The sequence below is a fragment of the Camelus bactrianus genome, chromosome 23 (assembly GCF_048773025.1).
Source record: "Camelus bactrianus isolate YW-2024 breed Bactrian camel chromosome 23, ASM4877302v1, whole genome shotgun sequence".
Classification (NCBI taxonomy): Eukaryota; Metazoa; Chordata; class Mammalia; order Artiodactyla; family Camelidae; genus Camelus; species Camelus bactrianus.
Genome location: NC_133561.1, coordinates 16,020,829 through 16,038,700, shown reverse-complemented (window position 1 = coordinate 16,038,700; position 17,872 = coordinate 16,020,829). Strand labels below are relative to the sequence as shown.

The 17,872-nt window shown below is 49.9% G+C and overlaps 1 protein-coding gene across 2 annotated transcripts in view; it reads right to left on the bottom strand.

The window, feature by feature from the left end:
* The window catches only part of CNIH3 (cornichon family AMPA receptor auxiliary protein 3), a 98,551-nt gene extending 80,897 nt beyond the window's left edge, over nt 1-17,654 (bottom strand). For both annotated transcript variants that reach the window (XM_010973966.3, XM_045509472.2), the window contains exon 1: nt 16,506-17,654. In XM_010973966.3, the coding sequence (XP_010972268.1) occupies nt 16,506-16,586 (81 nt within the window). In that variant the 5' untranslated portion in view covers nt 16,587-17,654. The remainder of the gene's footprint in view (nt 1-16,505) is intronic.
* Nucleotides 17,655-17,872: the final 218 nt, after the last annotated feature.

Genomic DNA, 17,872 nt, shown 5'->3' with positions numbered 1-17,872 from the left:
TGACTTTTATACCCAGCTGCACTGACAAGAACTCCCTTAGGAGAGTTTACAGCTCAGAGTAGCATCCATTTACAATGCCCCACTTCTTCTCCCTAACCGCCAGTCTTTTACCCGAGGCTTTCTATCCCGAGATGGGAGCACCGAATCATCTTTGCATTATCTTTCATCAGAGCTACTCACACGTATGTGCAGTTTTAGGACCAAGAGAAATCAGAAACACCCATTATTCTTCAAAAAAAAAAAAAAAAAGTCTCTACCTACAGAGTACAGAGAGCTTGAAACAGTTATCCAAAAAGTCCAGCTGGGCAGAGAGGTGGGGCAGCACATGGAAGGGAGCTGTGCTCTGGGGTCAGACTGCCTGGAATCACTCCCAGCTTGGCCATGTACTACCTGTGTGACCACGGATGCACTTTCTGCACCTCCACTTCCTCAGCTGGAAAACAGAGCTAACAATAGCATGTGCATCAGAGGACACTGTGAGGGTTAAATGAGTTGCTACAATCAGAACAGTGCCCAGGAGAGTAAGTATTCAATCGATACTAGCCAGTATCCCAGTGAACACCCTCCCCACCCCCACACAAAATAGCAATACACGTTTCAGATCATTCTCTAACAAATCCTTTTGTCCAAACTGAGCGTAGCCAGCCCTCCCACCCAAACCATAATCCCCAAGGGCAGGAATTAATCTGAACATGGTGCAAGTTTCCTGAGTCACCAGGAAAATCAGATGCACACTAAAGTTTGAGAATCCCTGTAGGGGATACCCTAAAGGGAGCCACAGCAAGATGCAGGAGGAACGAAACCTATAGCTTTCACTGGTTTTACAAAGACAACTCAATGTTCCATCTCTTGTCAATTAACCATCATCAGAGGAGGAGGCAGAGCACGGGAAGAGAGTAGACAAGATGGGCCAGCTCACATCCGCATCTCAGGTGACGTGCAGGGAATTTAGATGTGACCGCTTCCCTAACCTGCTTGACAAATCAAAAACCACTGCCCCAGGAGTCTCACAACTGAAAACCCACTTCTTTCCATTAACCACTGACGGTAAAGGAAAGCGGGGGCCTGGCAGCTTCAGGAATCCTTGGAGGTGGGGATCGGCCAATATCCCCATCCCGTGAGAGAGATGCTAGAATGTTATTAAGAGAACACAACAGAGGAAAGGGAGAGCATCATGGGGAGAGGCCTGTAGCCTCTGAGAGCTGGCTGTCCTTTGTTTGAGAAATGTTTCAGGGCTCAGGATAGACCCTGGAATCCAACTCAAGCTGCCAGAGCAGAGGCCATGCCTGCGAACACGGTGCTCTCAGCAACATTCCATCAGACTGCACGATATCCAGTAGTCACAGGGCCAGCAGTTCCTGGCCTCCTTTGGGGCCTAAGAAACTGAGGTCCTGAGCTGGGCCAGTGGCTGGAAGGGTCAGCAAAGGCCAGAAGGTACTACAGGACCCTGCCTCTCGACACACAGGATTGAGGAAGGGAGAGGAAAGAGGAGCTCTCCCAGGGCCTTCAGGGCTCTGAACTGGGTGCCTGGAAAGAGGATGGCATCACTGAATAAAAGCAGGACTCCAGAGAGGCAGCTGGGGAGGGTGGAGAGGAGGATTCCCGGCTGGGTCGTACATGGTCGTGTTTGGGCACTATTCCCAGGAAATGACTGGCGAGCCAGGAGGGGCATTCCCTTGGAAGGGAACCTTCTCGTCCCCTCTCCTCTTCCTCCAGAGGTGCAGCAGGCCTGTCCTGCAGGTGGAGCTCAACGGCTTTCCAAGCAGCAGATGCTGCCCTTCAAGCAGCTGCGGGCGGCGCCTGGCTCTGCAGGGGAGGCTGAGATCAGGCGGCTCCCCTCGGCGGCTGTGTCCCACGCTGTGCCTCGAAGAGGCTAACTGCAGCATCTTCACATCCCAATTACACTGAACATAAGCCTCCAAGGCCCTGGGGGAATTGTATTTGCCTGATGGAGGAAGCAAATATAGCAAACGCAAAGCAAAATAATTCGGTGCAATCGTTACAGAACGTCAACTCTTTCACAGGAAACGTCGCCTCCAACTCATCTTCACGATCTAATGCTCCCTCTTCCTTCATCTTTGGGTCTGCTGCTTCGGAAATGACAAGCAGTGGCCTTCAGCCCGGCCCTTAACGACCACTCACTGTCCCTCAGGGGACGACACGCACAAAGGGCACCCGGGCAGATGGTGGCAGAGCACCATTGTCACCTACACCTCTTGTCCCCGGGCCCAGTGCTGCCCCCGCACCACCAATTCATCCTTATTTCTCTTGCTCCTCTGGCCCCTGCCCACTCAGGGGACACTAATGAGCAGAGAAGAGCTGGAAAAGGCAGTGGGGATGCTGAGGGGTAAATAAATTATTCAGATGATCACAGGAACCAAGGGACCTGAAGGGCTCCGAGAGGCTGAATCACCAGAGAGCACACATGGCTTCCCCAGACAGACTTGACACCAACATCCTTTGCAAAGAATGGGCTTTTCTAAGCAGCACCCATCAAACGCTCCTTCAGGCACCTGCTGTTAAGGGTGCAGAGCAGTGAGTGGGGCATCTCTTCGGCACAAGAGCCGAAAGGGGCTTCAGCTGTCACCATGTCCACCCCCTCACTTCACAGACGGGAAATCCACGGCCCAGAGAGGCAGGCTGAGGCTGGTGAGGTAGGAAGACAGTTGTCACAAGGCAGAGGGGTCCAGCCCGCACTCACAAGCAACACAGAGCTGGAGGAAACTGCAGGCCATGGGGCCAGCAGCAGAGCTCAATCTCAGTCCCGCTCCGGCGTCCCACTCCTACTCACCCCAGCTGGGCCTGGAGGAGGAGGGTGGACAAGTGGACCCCATCGAGGTCTGAATCACAAAAGGCTCAGATAACAGGGCATCTTGTATTTGAAAGTCCACTTCAAGGAGAGTGCTAAGGAGTGGCTGTCAATGTTCCGTAGACGACAGAGGCCAAATGTCAACTGTGTTCACTGGGCCTCCGATTACTGATCACCAGGCTCCCTGCTGGGAGGAGAGGACAGTCAGGAGTTCACCTTGTTATGGGGGAAAGAAAATCCCCAGACCAAACAGCCAAGAGAACATATTTCCTCAGCTAAACAGCAAGGACCGCTCCCCTGTGAGATACGTGTACCACCTGAGGACGTACAGGAGCCCTGAGCCAAAAGGGAAACCAGTGGGTAAGAAGTGAATCATGGGAAACTTCCTGAAGAAGGAAAAGAAATTGGAAATACAGATAAACAGAAAATAGACCTGCAAATAAAAGAAAGGATTAGATGCTAGAAGTACACACGTGGGACCAAAGGTACACATGCTGAACCCAGGACCTCGTGCATGCTAAGCACGCGCTCTACCACTGAGCTGCTCCCCCCAAAAGCAGGGTTTCTATTTTGGAGATGCTACACTAAACAGGAAATGCCACTTGCTGCATTCTTATGTCTTTCTTATTCATTCATTTGAGAGGCGTTGAAGTCCTAAGTAAATCTGACTGTCCTCTGCAAGCCAAGGGTCACACATGCCACTGGCCAAAAGGGGAGCCCCAGGGAGAGACTGGGGGTAGGGAGTGCAGATGGAAGGTGTTAACTGGCCAAAGGGATCAACTGAAAATCTAGGAGAGGGAAAAGCCTTGGTGGGGACCCCCCTCCCTGAGAACGTGACACCAAGGTGCTGTCCACACCCAGCTGAGAGGGTGGTGGTAACATGGTCAGTGTGAACCAGTCACCTTGTTCATGACCTCGTGTCCTTTGAGTTGAGAGGAGAGTGCAGCTCAGTGGTAGCATGCATGCTTAGCAACCCTCAGGACCTCCACTAAAAAATAAACAAACAAACAAACTTAATTACCTAGCCCCACCCTACACCCACCCCTCCAAAAGACTGAGTCAGAGGACAGACACCATGACAAAGGGAGAAAGGGTGTGGCTTCACTGATGGTTTGCAAAGACCTTCTCAAGGCAAGGGAGTCACCAAAGCGAAACCCAATCCTGGAAATGCGTGACCATAAGGTCTTGCACAAAAGCTGTGCTGAGGCAGGAGAGAGGGTGACCCCCAAATTCAGAACACCAAGAGGAAGAAAAGACCCCCCTACTTGGTGATTAAAGAGACTGCAATTCAGAGCAAGGTGAGCTGATGTGTGGGGTGTTTGGGCAATACTCAACGGGGTGGGGGTGGCAGACATTCTGAATCCAGACAGCATGTGGTTATGGGCCTTGCAGATGGAAACCTCGGCTCGTAAGCAGAGAATGCGCCTCTTAAAGAATTTTAAATAAATGAAAAATTTAAAACAACCCTCTAACTCACATCTACTTCAGGGTGCACGTATCTTCAACATGGGGATGGGTGGACTATTACACGTGTCCCTGCTTTCTTACTGCAACGCTGTTCTCTTTAGCTCCATCTAAGAAACAACCAAATGTCACAAAATCCTACACTGAGTCGTGGAGGAAGTATGACTGTTTAGTCTGCAGAGCTGCGAAGGGCAAGCAGACACATTTTTATTCTTTATTTCAATTGCTGTGAAACACGACAGGCTGCCTGATGAAGCCTCAGGACTGGAGGGACTGGCCGGGGAATTCGGAAACCTAGAGGTGTGCTCTGGACTCTGCCAGAAATGGGCCGTGTGGCCTCAGGCATGTCACCTCCCCTCCACGGGTTAAAGTATCTCATTGCCCAACGTCAAGACAGACAGAAGATCTTAGGTCCCACGGGGGTGTCGGGATTCCAGGACTGTATTATTTTCTCACTCTAGCCCCTGTCAGCAGTGTAAGTCAAATGAAAAGAAAACATATCAGCAAATCATAAACCAAACCCACCCAACTCTGCCCCATTTCCAGAAGAAGCCGGGTGCAGGGCGCCGCATGCCAATGCGGAGCAGCCCACACTCCCTAACAACTGGCTGAGCCCAGACCCAGATCCTTTACTGGCTTGGGTTTTCATTTGTCTTATGGATTGTTTCTTTTCCTTGAATAAGTCGTTCCACTTGGCATTTTGATATAAGAAAGGAAAAACTGAAAAACTCAGGGAGCAGATGGACTAAGAAGTAGCTCCCAGCAACCAAATTCTCTGTGCTGTGCTGTCTGTGCGCCTCTCCCAGCGAGGTCAATGCTCCCGTCCCGGGTCCAGCACTACGCTCGCTTCTCCATGGCTCAGTGGGACTGACTTCTTGAAAACACCATGCTGGTCCCACCGTCATTTCTCCATTGGCTTTAATCATCCTGCCACAACAAACTTTATTTGGTCCCTTCCTGACAAACCCGGAACGGTGGAGGAGCTAATTTTAACAGAGGTGCCAGCACACAAAGTAGCTCTGAGCCATAACATCACCTCTCGCCTCGGGAGACAATTGATGCTGCTTCCCACTTACAGAGCAAAAGACCTTACCCTGTACAGCAGCAGAAGTCACTAACTTTGCTAATTATAAGAGAGTGACTCCTGGTGGGAATGCAGAGGGAGGCATATTAAGTGGTACAGACAGGGGCTTGGGAGGAGGCCCCCTGCCCCGGGCTCCGTATGAAGCAGGGAATGGAAATTGAGCACATCTGCTCAGCACAGTCTGGTGGGCAGGGGGGTAATTTTCTCAGGAAGAGGAGGAAATTTGAGGGTAAGGGTTTGCTTTTCCAAGAGGTGTGCTCTAGAATTTGGGGCTAAACAGCCCAGAAGCCACCAAACTGGCGAGATAGCATTTTTCTTATTCTTGATTCACACAACTGCCGTTCCTCCCTTCTAGGTGAGCATGTGCTTTGCTAAATTCCAGCAAAGCCCTCATCCAAGTGGTCTATGTAAAAGCTTCAGGCTCAGAGGGCAAGACATACACCATCCTGCCTCTGTGGAATGTTCAACCAGTGAGAAGACGGAGGCTTTATGAAGGGGCGGCGGGCAGTCATCACTCAAATGGGGGAAGCACGTTCAGGGCCACGAATCCAGTAAGGCCACCCTCCTGGTCAGGGCACAGCTGCCCCTCACCAAGCTGAGAATGAAGATAAAGAAGATCTTTTCCTACAATCACTTGGGATAATACATCACAGGGTCCGTGGCAACAAGAAGTTAACCTTTACTTTAGGGAAAATGTTGCTTTCTCTGATGACAGGTGAGGTGACAGTTAAACTGAAGAGCTCAAGTAGTGAATACCTGTCATTCTTTGGCCACTCAACATCCGTGCCCCCTTCCTAGACCAGTCTGATTTCCTCTGGAGAATTACTCTCTATCTCCGACTGCAGTCGCGGGAGGAGCGTAAACCTCATTGCCTGTCCTTCCACTGGGGAGACCTCAGAGTGCCTGACAATTTGTCACGCCTCTACTCACCACTCCAGACAGCCAGTAGGGGGCACCGACCCAGGCTCAGCCTGCAAGACTCTCCATCCTTAGAAGGAGTAGCAAGGACAGAAGAAAGAGGGGCAATGGTCTAAATCATGGAATGGTTATTCTGTGTATTTCAAGTCCTGTTTCCCAGACTTCCCATCCATTCTATGAGCACTCCAACTCCATTGCCATAAATCCCTTCTTTGATTAAGGTGGCTTGAACTGATTTTTAAGAACCTTAAGCAATACATTCCCTACACAGAAATCCAACTCCAAATGCCCAGGGAGTCCACTGGAAAAAAAAAGACTATGACAAGAGAAAAGAAGGAGAAATACAAGATGCGCGTAGCCAGCACTGGAAGAACCAAAGGGTTCTGGAGCAGGACAGGAGCTTAGACATCACTTTGCTCAGCATCTCTGTTTTACACACACGAAAACAGAAGGCCCAGGGAGATGCAGGGACGTGTCTAGAGCCCAGAGCAGCATGCTGAGAGCACCTCTCAGCAGCAGCACTGGCCCCATTAGCTGCCAGCCCTTTATAGGCCAGGCCTTTTGGTTCTAAAACTGCCAGCCAATGAGACAAAAGGATGTCAACCCCAGACACGTTCTCTCCAGTCATTTTTCTCCCGTCAGCACATATGCTCTGCTGGCCTCCGCTCAATTTCCTCATCACTCTCAAGAACCTCCAAGAGAAATTATCCCAGGATCAGTCACGGTCCAGTCATGATGAAGTGGCTTCAAGTTCCCCGGCATCTGGTTCTGATTCCCAGCTCCGGAGAGTGATGCCACGTGCTCAAAGAAGCCATCTCAACTCACCCACCGCCCCTCACACACTCCAGGCTCAGTGACAGTCACTAGTCATCCCCCAGCCCACCTCCCCCTCCATCCTCCAAAGTGGCCAATGTCAGCTTGATGCCAGCCCCAGCCCTGGCAATGCCCTGCTTAGGATACATGACAGTGAGAACAAAATTTCTGTAAAGACTTCCGACAGGCCCACGGGATTCGCTGGGCCTGTACCACCTCCCAGTGAGCAGAGGAAGGAGAGGAAAAGCAGGAGCATCTGTATATCTGTTCACGACAGAATTTAGAAACAGTTGGCACAATTGTGTTCTCTTTGGCCCTGGTCTGCCTGGAGCTGCTCTGAAGCCTCCCTGGCTGGCAGGACCTCCAGGAGGACACACAGGCCAGATGTATAGCCCCATCTCCACACACACATCCAGACTGAGCCCCTGTCCCCATGACACCAAGGGTGGGACACTGCAAGCCTATGGACAGCACAGCACCAAGCTCTCAGAATCCATCCCCCTTCACAGGAGAGATTCCCCAGATCTGAGCCTGACCCCTCCCAGCTCCTCCTTCCTAGTCTTCATGTCCCAGGGGACTAGAATCATTTGGCCATTTCCACACCCACAACCCTTGAATGCCATGGCTGCTAATGCCTTTTCTCAATAAGGTTCACAGAACACATTTAAATATTTTTTAATCCAAGACACAAATGTCTCTATTACATAGAAGACCATCTGGGCCGCTATCGCTAGCTGGCTATGTTGCTATCAACTCTTTTTTTAGGGTTCATGAATCAGTTGCCAATAAGGGAAAAAAAAAAAAAAAAGGAAGTCAGCTCCAAGACTCTGCTCTCCTCCCCTGCGTTTTTCCCCAGCAGGAGAACTATATATCCATTCGTCAAAATGGACCATGGGAACACTAAAACAGAAAAGATATCTAAAACTGATGTTCTGGAAATATCAGCCCATGGTTCTAGATGTCTTGGGGGAGGGAGGTGGTGTCAGCTAACTTCCAAGCGCTCAGGCCCTCCAGCTGGGCTAAGTAACAGCGTGCAGCCTCTGGCGGAACTAAGATATATGCAAAGGAAAAGGAATAAAAGGAGGCCACAGAGAAAGGGAAGAAGGAAGGAGAGAGAGCACAATCAAGGCCTGGGAGTCCCTGATGCCAGGGACCATAGGGTCGTCCTGAACTGGCCAGCCCAGAGCACCTGCCGGGCAGCCCAGGAGCTGAGCTCTGGGGGCCAGGAGGCCGGCCAGGGAAGTAAATAATCTAAGTGAGAAGCCAAACCTGGAAAAGGACGTGGATGGGAAAGCTGAGGAACAGAGAAGGGGACAAACCATACATTGATTCACAGTGGCCTGGCCTTCAGTTCCTCCTTGCTAGGAGGAAAAGCGTCCAGAGAAAGGAAATCAGTGTGTCATTCAGGTGGAAATGTGTCCTGAGCACACATCTACAGTTTTTACAGACCCTGCAAAGGACCAGAGGTTACAGCTGCATCCGGCCAGACAGCATCACAGGCACCCGACCTCGCCCCACGGACACTTCAGGTATTAGTCCTTCTAAGGGGCGCACCATGCAAACAAGGGTGGGGCCCTTGGCCCCAAGCCTCTGCCTGGTGAGAAGCAGACACTGGTGGGGCATGTGTGTGTGGTTAACTGCTCCCACTAAGGCATTCAACCCAAACTGTGTGGACTGCAAATGGACACCGAGGGATTCCCTACCTCTCATACCCATCCTTACCCCAGAAAGATGGAGAAGAGCAAATTCCATCCTCCCAAAATTTATGGCCCAGAAAGTGTGGCCTTTGCCTTTATGGGGAGTATTTTTTGCTGTGGTGGATAACTGCCTGCACATGCATGGATATGTGTGTGTAAGTTACATTTTTACAAATCTGGTTTATCTTTTAAAACCACTTTGGTGACCCAAGGCAGCTTAAAGAAATGAGAAAACGAAGTCACCCTCCAAATTATCTCCCAGCGAGCTGAAACCTGCTTCATTTCTGTGCCCCAGCAAGCCCCCGCTCAGGAGCAAAAACAAACTTGAGTCTTCAGCTCCTCTGCAGCCCAGGTAAGGCTGCCTGGTCTCCCTCCCTGGCAGCCACCAAAAAAAGTGCCAGGCATATGGGCCTCCCATTGATTTGAGAACAGAAATGCAAGGAAGGTTTTAACAAACAACAACAAAAAATTTTCCCCCAAATCCCTTTGTTCTTAAAGTCAGGAGCACGTCTGCATTCTCACACACCCCAAAACAGTCTCAGGCCTAAAAATTTCTTCCTGATGAAATCCCCTGTAAGAAATGACCATGGTCATGGGGTGAATTCCCTGGCAAAGCCCAAGAGTGGTCTTGGGTAAAATCTGTTTAAGGAGCATTTATAACTTCTGACAACCCGGACCCAATGCTAAGACTTGAAGAATGATTCAACTCTATTCACCTAAAAGACCTGAGGATTCCAGAGTGATGTAGCAAAACAGAACAGATATTTAAGCAAGCAAATAAGCCTGGAATGTTTGGGACATTGCTGTCGGTCCGTCCTAGAGGAAGACAGACAGAGGCAACCGACAGGGCCCAGAGGGTCAAGAAAGGACAAGAGTTGGTGCAGAAAAGACTGAGGGCCAAGAGAGTCCCTGCTTGTAAAATCAGAGGAGGCACAAAAAAATTAAACATAAAAATACCATTTGATCCTGCATTTCCACTTTTGGGTACACACACCAAAAAATGAAAAACAGGGTATGAAAGAGATTTTTGCACATTCATATTCATAGCAGTACTGTTCACCATACTAGCCCAAACGTGGAACCAACAGATGAATGGATAAACAAAATGCAATATTTTTCAACCTTAAAACATAATGAAATTCTGTCACATGCTACAACATGGATGAACACTGAAGATGTTATGCTAAGTGAAATAAGCCAGACACAGAAGGACAAATACTGTATAATTCCACTTACATACGGCACATAGAATAGTCAAATTCATAAAGACAGAAAGCAGAATGGTTGTTATCAGGGGTGAGGGGAAGAGGGAATAAGGAGTTATTATTTAATGGGTATGGAATTTCAGTCTGGAATGATGAGAAAGTTCTAGAGATGGATGGCGGTGAGGGTTGCAAAACAATGTGAATATACTTAAGCTGCTGAACTGGACTCTGAAAAATGGTTTAAAAATGGGAAATTTTATGCTATGTATATTTTACCACAATTTAAAAAAAAAGCCTTAAATAATTTTAAAAATTAGAGAAGCCAGAGAGAGCCCAAAGTAGAAACTGCAGGGCTCTGTGAAATCCCTTCCTCTCTCAGGTAGCCAGGGAAACACAGAGAAGGTTGAGCAAAAGGTAACAACAGGCTAGAACTAGAGAAAAGTAGATATCTTTACAAGGCAGCCTGAGTTCAGACCTGGGCTAGAATAATTAAATGATGGAGACTGGGCAGAAATACCCAGCCCAATTCAACACACAGTTAATTAGTGTCTATACAAGTTTCGGTAAGACAGAGGTAAAGAAGACAGCCCCTGCCCCCTGTGTGCCTGGATATAACTGAGGCTCTTATAAACACTTCAGCTATAGCCATTTAACTGCTCGTTTAAGACCATGGCCTCAAGAGTCGGGTGGTGATGGAAGGTTCTGTCCTCAGCGGCCTGTCACAGACAGGAATGCCCAGGGCTGTGGTGGTGGTGAGTCCCTGGTGGAGTGAAGCCATCCATCCTTACTGACAATGGTGCTTGGCCTTCACAGAGGCTGGTGCATTCCAGAGGCCGCACAACGATGACTCCCCCTGGGAGTCGAGTCTCAGAGCAGTTTGCAGGAGCAGCTGTCAGGGCACACAGCACACTGCGGACAGCCACCCCGCAGGGCCAGGTCCCAGTACTGGGCCCACAGCCGGCCACCGCAGTCCCCAGAGCCACAGGCTCCCTCCTTTCTTCAAGGGCTGAGTTCTGAGCTCGCAAGCCAAAGGAGGTTACAGAGGATGGGACTTTTGTTCCTTTCCCAGCCCGTCCAAAAACCACCCACCAGCAGGCATGTGCTCCCCACGTGGTCACCATGTCAAGTCCTAAGTTCTGCGAACGCACCAAGTGGACAGTAAGGGCCCTGCCCTCCATCAGCTTCTACTGCACTCAGAGAGCCCAGGCGCACACACATGAAAGTGTGCACTCACACAGGGTCGTACATGCACAAGAACAAGCGAGCCATGTGAGCTTTCTTAGGAGGCTGTGGTAGGTTGGAGGGAGCAGGCCTGACAATGGTGAGACTGGAGCCAGGCGGCGAAATAATGTGCAGAATTTACATCTGAGAGGTAGAAGTCGTTCCTTGTGGAAGGAGGAATAAAAGGCACATATCCAGGAAGCAATATAGTCTCCCTGTGTTGTTGGGCCCGCAAGATGGGCAGAGTGGGAGATGCAAGGGTAGGTGGACACTACCCTGCAACAGGCCCCCAACACCAGACTGATGGAGACATTATCCCATGAGATCTCGCGAGATCCCATCCTTAATCTTCAAACTTCACGCCCTGCAGCAGGGATGGTCCCAACTAAAATTCCGAAGTCTTTTAATCCCTATGACACAGGGCACACAGAAATGTCGGTGGCTCCGTTACAGTCTATCAGCTTACTCTTGGTGTAGAGAGCTTTTTTAGTGTTTTGTATTTTGGCTGTATTGTAGCATATGTAAGAACATCGCATGTTTGCCTCTTCTTCTATGCCAAATTCAAAGTATTTGCCAGCCTCAGCATTAAGTTCTGCGGGGACCGACTGAGCCCCTTCTACATGGCAGGCACTGTTCCAGTCTCCAGAGAAACCACGGTAAGCAGAAAGGGTCTCGGGCAGCTTCCTCCCATGCTAACTATGAGGCAGTGGGGAACGAGGTAGGGGGATGGGGAGAGGGGGTGCTGGAGGTGAAAACATCACGTCTAAAAGTGAGATATGGGAGGAAATGGGGGTGTCTCAAACAGAACAAAAAGTGGAGACCCGGTGAGGCATGGCTAAGGCCTCTGCACCCGCATGTGAAGAGGCCAAAGCAGGTTCCCTAAAGGACTTGCTATTGTTAACCCCAGGCATCCTACTGTTTCACATAAACCCATTTTTTGCTTCCAGATGAATAATTTGAGAAACTAAAAAGTTTACTCTGTTCCCCGTGACTGGCAGGAACGGGCTGAAAAGCTCAACCATAAAGACATTTCACAGAGCAAAACTGCCTCCTCAGTAACTATTATTTGTTATCATCTCTTGGGGCCCATTAAAATTCTGATAGCAAATGCTGCTGGGAATCCAAAGAAATATTACTGGGAATTAATTTTATTTGAATGTTGTCAAAACTCAGAATTTTAAAAAGTGACTTATTAGATATAATTTTTTTTAATTTTAAGTTAAAAACCTGAAATAACTGGTATGAATCTTTGATCTTTTCAAAGAATGGTTTCATCTGTGTTTATACAGACAAGACAATCTGCAAACAGGCTCAACCAAGCTGGAGCTGAGAGGGCTCTTGCGAGTAGACACTGTTCATTTTATATTGGCTGGAAATAGACATCACTTCACATATGAAATAATTTAGAACACTTTTTTTTTCTTTCCAAACATCTAAACTATGCAGTTTTTAAAAATACACACATACACAACATTTGGAAGAAGAGATGCCCAAATCCTTTCTGGATGATAAGGTTAGTAGTGATTTTGTTCCATTATAATGTCGTATTTCAAAATGTGGGGCAATGAACCTATATATGTTACAAGCAGAAAAATTATTTTTAAAAAAATGAAAGAGAATATCCTCTTTTTAAAAAGGATATATGGGAGCTCAGTGGTAGAGTGCATGCTTAGCATGCTCGAGGTGGTAATCCCCAGTACCTCGTTTAGAAATAAATAAGTAAACCTCATTACCCCCCCAAAAACAAATAAATAAAAAGGATATATAGTATGTTTGGTGTTGTCTTCTTGTTATAACTCAAATCAGAAATTCCAACTCCAAATATTTTATTTACACAAAGAAAGGTAATCCTTTGGATTGAAACATTATTCACTATTATAAAAGTTAAACAAGCCAAAAAGATAGTGACTAGAGTTAGAAAAAGGACATTGGGCATAAGGGTCTCAGATTCAGCTAAAATCTCAGCTCTGATTACATATCAGCTGTGTAACCTTGGGCAAGTTTCATAACCTCTCTGATCCAGTTTCCTCATCTGTAAAATGTCAGTTGTGAGGATGAAGAGGCTTGCCTGGGCAGTAAGGGGCCATGTGCCTGAAGGTATGCAAAACCATTAAAAAAAAAAAAAACCCTCAATTTTATTCTGCATCTTCCAAATGCAACAAATGTACTCAAAGACAGTGACTGATATAAATTAATTGGCAATTTGAAATATTTTCATTCAAAAACAAATGCAGATAAATTTTCAAAGTAAAAAAAAAAAAGACTTGAAAGAAATGTTGTGCTTTGGCCGGCCACATCCATCCTTGCTCCCAGACCTCCAGTGGGAAGAAGGATGAAGTAAACAATTGGAGGTACATCTAAGAGGTCCTCTATAAATGCCTATAACTGGCCTACTATAGACATTCAATAAATAGTAACTACTCTTATTATCCCTCACTAGGTAATTACAATTAAATAAGAAAACGAAGGGGATACACACACACACACACACACACACACACACACACACACACATAGCTCTGTGATAGAGTGCATACTTAGTTAGTACGCACTAGGTCCTGGGTTCAATCCTCAGTACCTCCATTAAAATAAATATATAAATAGATACATAGATAGATAGATTAATTTTAAAAGTGCCATCTTCATATCCCACAGCCCAGACATGGCAATGGGGTAGGTCTTTTAACTGCTATATACTGATAAGTGTCCCATTCATTATTTTGGATGTCAATATATGCTAAGCCATCAGTATGGCTTATCAGATAAAGAAATACATATGGAATATAAGAAGCTAAAAAGAAAGCAAATACAATGTCTATCACAGAACTGACGCTCTTAAATTCTGGTTGAAATAATTACCACCCCATAACCGACACCCATACATACAAAGTGTGCATGGAAATCAAGGTATCTCGGATTTCCCCTTTCAATGTTCAGGAACCAAAGCCATGTGGTAGGGCTTTGGGCTGTTTGGGAGAAAAGGAGAAGGAAAAGTCTAGGAAAGGAAAGGGGGCTGAAACTTGGGAGTTGTTATTGTAATTTGAATTCAAAGAGCACAAATTTCTTTTTATCATTAGAAACTGGAATCATACCAGGTCAGGAATCAGGGCAGGACCTGACCCAGACTTGGAATCTGACTGCAGGGGGTGAGTATTGAAAACCTGAAGAGTAGAGGCCAACATGGGATCACAGCAATGCCCGGTTTTGATTCAAAGGTCTATTAGTCAACCAGCTGCACAAACCATCCATTTAATTAACCTGCTCTTTAATTATTTGTATTACCTTCCCAAGTGAGAGAAAATTATTCTTTCTGGTTACCTGCTTTGCTTCAGGGGCTAATTTAGAGACCTCCATGCCTGACAGTTTGATGGAGTTCTCTGGTACCTGCCACCCTCGGGCCAAGGCAGAAACGTAAAGAAACAACAAACGAAGTGTTTCTGGAAAAGAGGGGTAGTTAGCCCTCTAGAATGCAAACAACTCCCCAAAGCCGAAGAAGCAGAGAAAGCTCCTTTCAAAACACATTAGCACAGGTCTACTGCACTGTTTGGGCACCATCTGTTCTGCATCCTTTTTCCTTCTAAGTTAGGTAAAGTTTCCTTTTCCCTTCACCACTGTCAACAACTTCAAGGCTCAGTTCCTTGGTCACTGGTTAGACCCTGTATTCCTGGGCAGAGGAAGAGAGGGTGCCAAATCCCATCACCTCTCACTCGCAGGATTTTTGATCAGCCCTGAAATTCCCATGTCTGAACTCCTCCTCTCTCACCCCCAGATTCCTAAGTCAACTGATTCAGTCTTACACCATCTTAGACATAAGGGGAAGCTTGGAGACCATCCAGGTCAACTTTCTCACTTTTGAGATGTGGAAGGAAGCCCAGTAAGCGTCTCCCCTAAGGTGATATGGTTATAAGTCTTCCTCCTCTCAGGGTTCCCGCTCCTCCCAGCCTTGTAACAGGAGCTGGTTCAGCTACTTTAGTTTTATTTTGAGACAAGCTCTCTCACTCTAGAAACCATTTATACAAAACACCTGCATCTCACCCACCCTTAAGTTTTCTTCTGGTCTTCATTCCGGGTCATCGCCCACTGCATTCCTGCTCTCTGAGGCTCACCAGAACCATCCTCCAAGGAATTCATCTCAGGATCCTTTCCTGCCACCTGGACTTGCTGGGCAGGACAAGGCTCTTAATGGCGGGAGACTATGCACCGCCTTGCTCCTTCCAGAACGTTTGACCTTAGCCATTCTTCCCCCCAATCCCAGCTCTCTGACGGAGAGGGCAGGGAGCTTAAACAACCTCAGAGGACGAAGCCCTGAGAGTTCAACCGACTTGTCCAATGTTGCACCATCGTTATGAGAGGGCGAGCGTTCCTCAGTTCTGCGCGCTCCCTCTCTTCCTACTTCTATTCAGAAGCACCCTGTCCCCACACCACGCAGAATCGGGATTCACCACGACTGCCCTCAACTAGCTGTAGCCCCAGCATGGACGGCAGGCAAGTTGGTGCCCGCTGGGGATGCTGGGGACCTGGCGGAAGGGAGACTTGCCACCTGCAGAGAGTCTTCCAGGAGTTGGATGGCTCAGACCCCAGGAGGGCAAAGGAGGAAACTCGCTCTCCTCCGCCTCTCTCTGCATGATTTTTCTCCACAGCCTCATTCACGCCTGTCTCTCGGCAGTCTCCTCGCCTCCTCGCTTTTCTCTTCCTCGCCAGCCTGCCGCCTTCACCTGGTTTTCCTCCATCCCCCTCGGCTCCGCTCCGCTCCCCGGGCCTGGCCTCTCCCTACTTCCTCTTAGAAGGCGCTCCTGTCGTTTGCACTTTGCCTCCAACTATGTCTCAATGCAGCCCACCACAGACGCTGACATTTTAAATGTTTAGTTGTTATAGTTACTTGACTAATTGCCGGGCAGGCGGTGGCGCTTCTCCTTCGCCTACCGTGTGCAGGAGAGGAGGGGGCAGAGGAAGTAGGTGGGTGGATGGGGCTGTAGACGCCACTCGCCGGGGCCCGGGACGCAAGACCAGGCCCTGGCAACGGTGTCTTGCCCCAGGAACCGGCGGTCCCTCCGCCTGCAACTAGTAGCCTGGGCACTGAAGGCGCGCCGGGCCTCAGGATGATGCGGTCTCCCGCCCGGGACAAGGGAAAGGCAGAGGGTCTAAAGTCAGGTTCGCCGCGGCTGGCCTCCCAACCGCCCACACTCGCAACCTGGAGAAAGTGAGGTGGCATTTTAGAGAAACTGGGGAAGGAGGTGCACAGGGACGCATGTGGGGCGAAAGAAAAGAGTTAGAAGCCGTTGCCGGTTACTCACGTGCCAGATGGCGAAGAAGATGAGCGCAGCGCAGAGCACCAGGGAGAGCATGTAGCAGAAAGCAGCGAAAGTGAAGGCCATGGCCGGCCGGCGAGCCGGGGGTCGCCAGCACCCAATCTCACCACTCACAAAGCAGCCCCTGGGAGGCCAACGACCCCCTTGAGGACGGCACTCTCTCAGATGGGGGGGGGGGGCCAAAAAGAAGCCACGTCTGCACTGTCCCCTCGAGGCCAGTGGCTCAGAAAAGACAAGCCAGCCGAGAGAGCCTTGAGGATCAGCGAATAGGGTCAGGATTCCCAAAGGTTCCGGCGACCTGGGACGCCAGCTTGTCGGCGAAGACGGGGAAAGGGGCGTCGAGTGTCGTTGGCGGGAACTGTCCCCAGATCGAAAAAGAAACCAAATCAGTAGAGAACTCCTGCAGATTAGTGCCAACCAGCGAGCTTCTCGAGACAACACGACGAGGGGTCCGAAGACTCCACGGAGGACCGCGTGAGAAGTTCCCGTGCCCCCGGGATAAGCCTCTGCTTTCCGCGCCTAAGCCGCAGAGGAGAGGCGAGAGCGCCGCTCAGGACCCTCCTGCGCCTCCCGGGATCAAACCGAGAGCGTCCAGCGAGATGCCCGGGCGGACTCCGAGCTCCTCCCAAATCCCGGAGCCGGCAGCGGCTCTTTCCCGGGAGAACACGTCTTTAGGTAGACGGGAAGAGCCAGGTCCCCTTGGTCCTGCGCCCCGGACGCGGCTTCCGTAGCTGCCTTGCGCTCCCAGGCGTGCCCGGCCCCAGCTGCGGCCCCGGCCCGCCGGCCTGAGTAATCCAAGTTCCCCGAAAACTAGGGGTTGGACTGGGCCGGGCACGGGCTCCAGCTCAGCGGGCCTGCTCCCGGCCGGGCGGCTGGAGTGGCTCTCAGTGCTCGCCGCGAAGCTCGCTCCACCTGCTGCTGCTGCTGCTGCTGCCGCGGCCGCCGCCGCCGCCGGTGCCACTGTGAGAACTGAAGCGGCGCGGCCCGGGATCCCCTCCCGCTCGGCGCCCCACCCTCGGCTCCGGCTCCGCCGAGCACGCCCTCCCCGGCGGGCGGAGACTGCGGCGGCGGGGGCTGGAGAAAGGTGGGCGACGAAGCGCCGCAGGGCGCTCGGTCGCCGCCGCCGCTGCGCTTGTGCGCGCCGGCCTTTCTGTGGAAACTTGAGGCCCGCAGCGCAGGCGGGGCAGGGCTGCCGGGCCGAGGTGGGGCGGGGTGCGGCGGGGCAGGGACTCTTTAAACACGTGTGTCTGGAGGAGGTGGGAAGCTGCGGAAGGGTATGTGTGCACCTCGCACCTAGATGCGGCAGCCGCCCCTCCCGGTTCTCGCGGTTTTGCTGGAGTAGGAAATGTGTG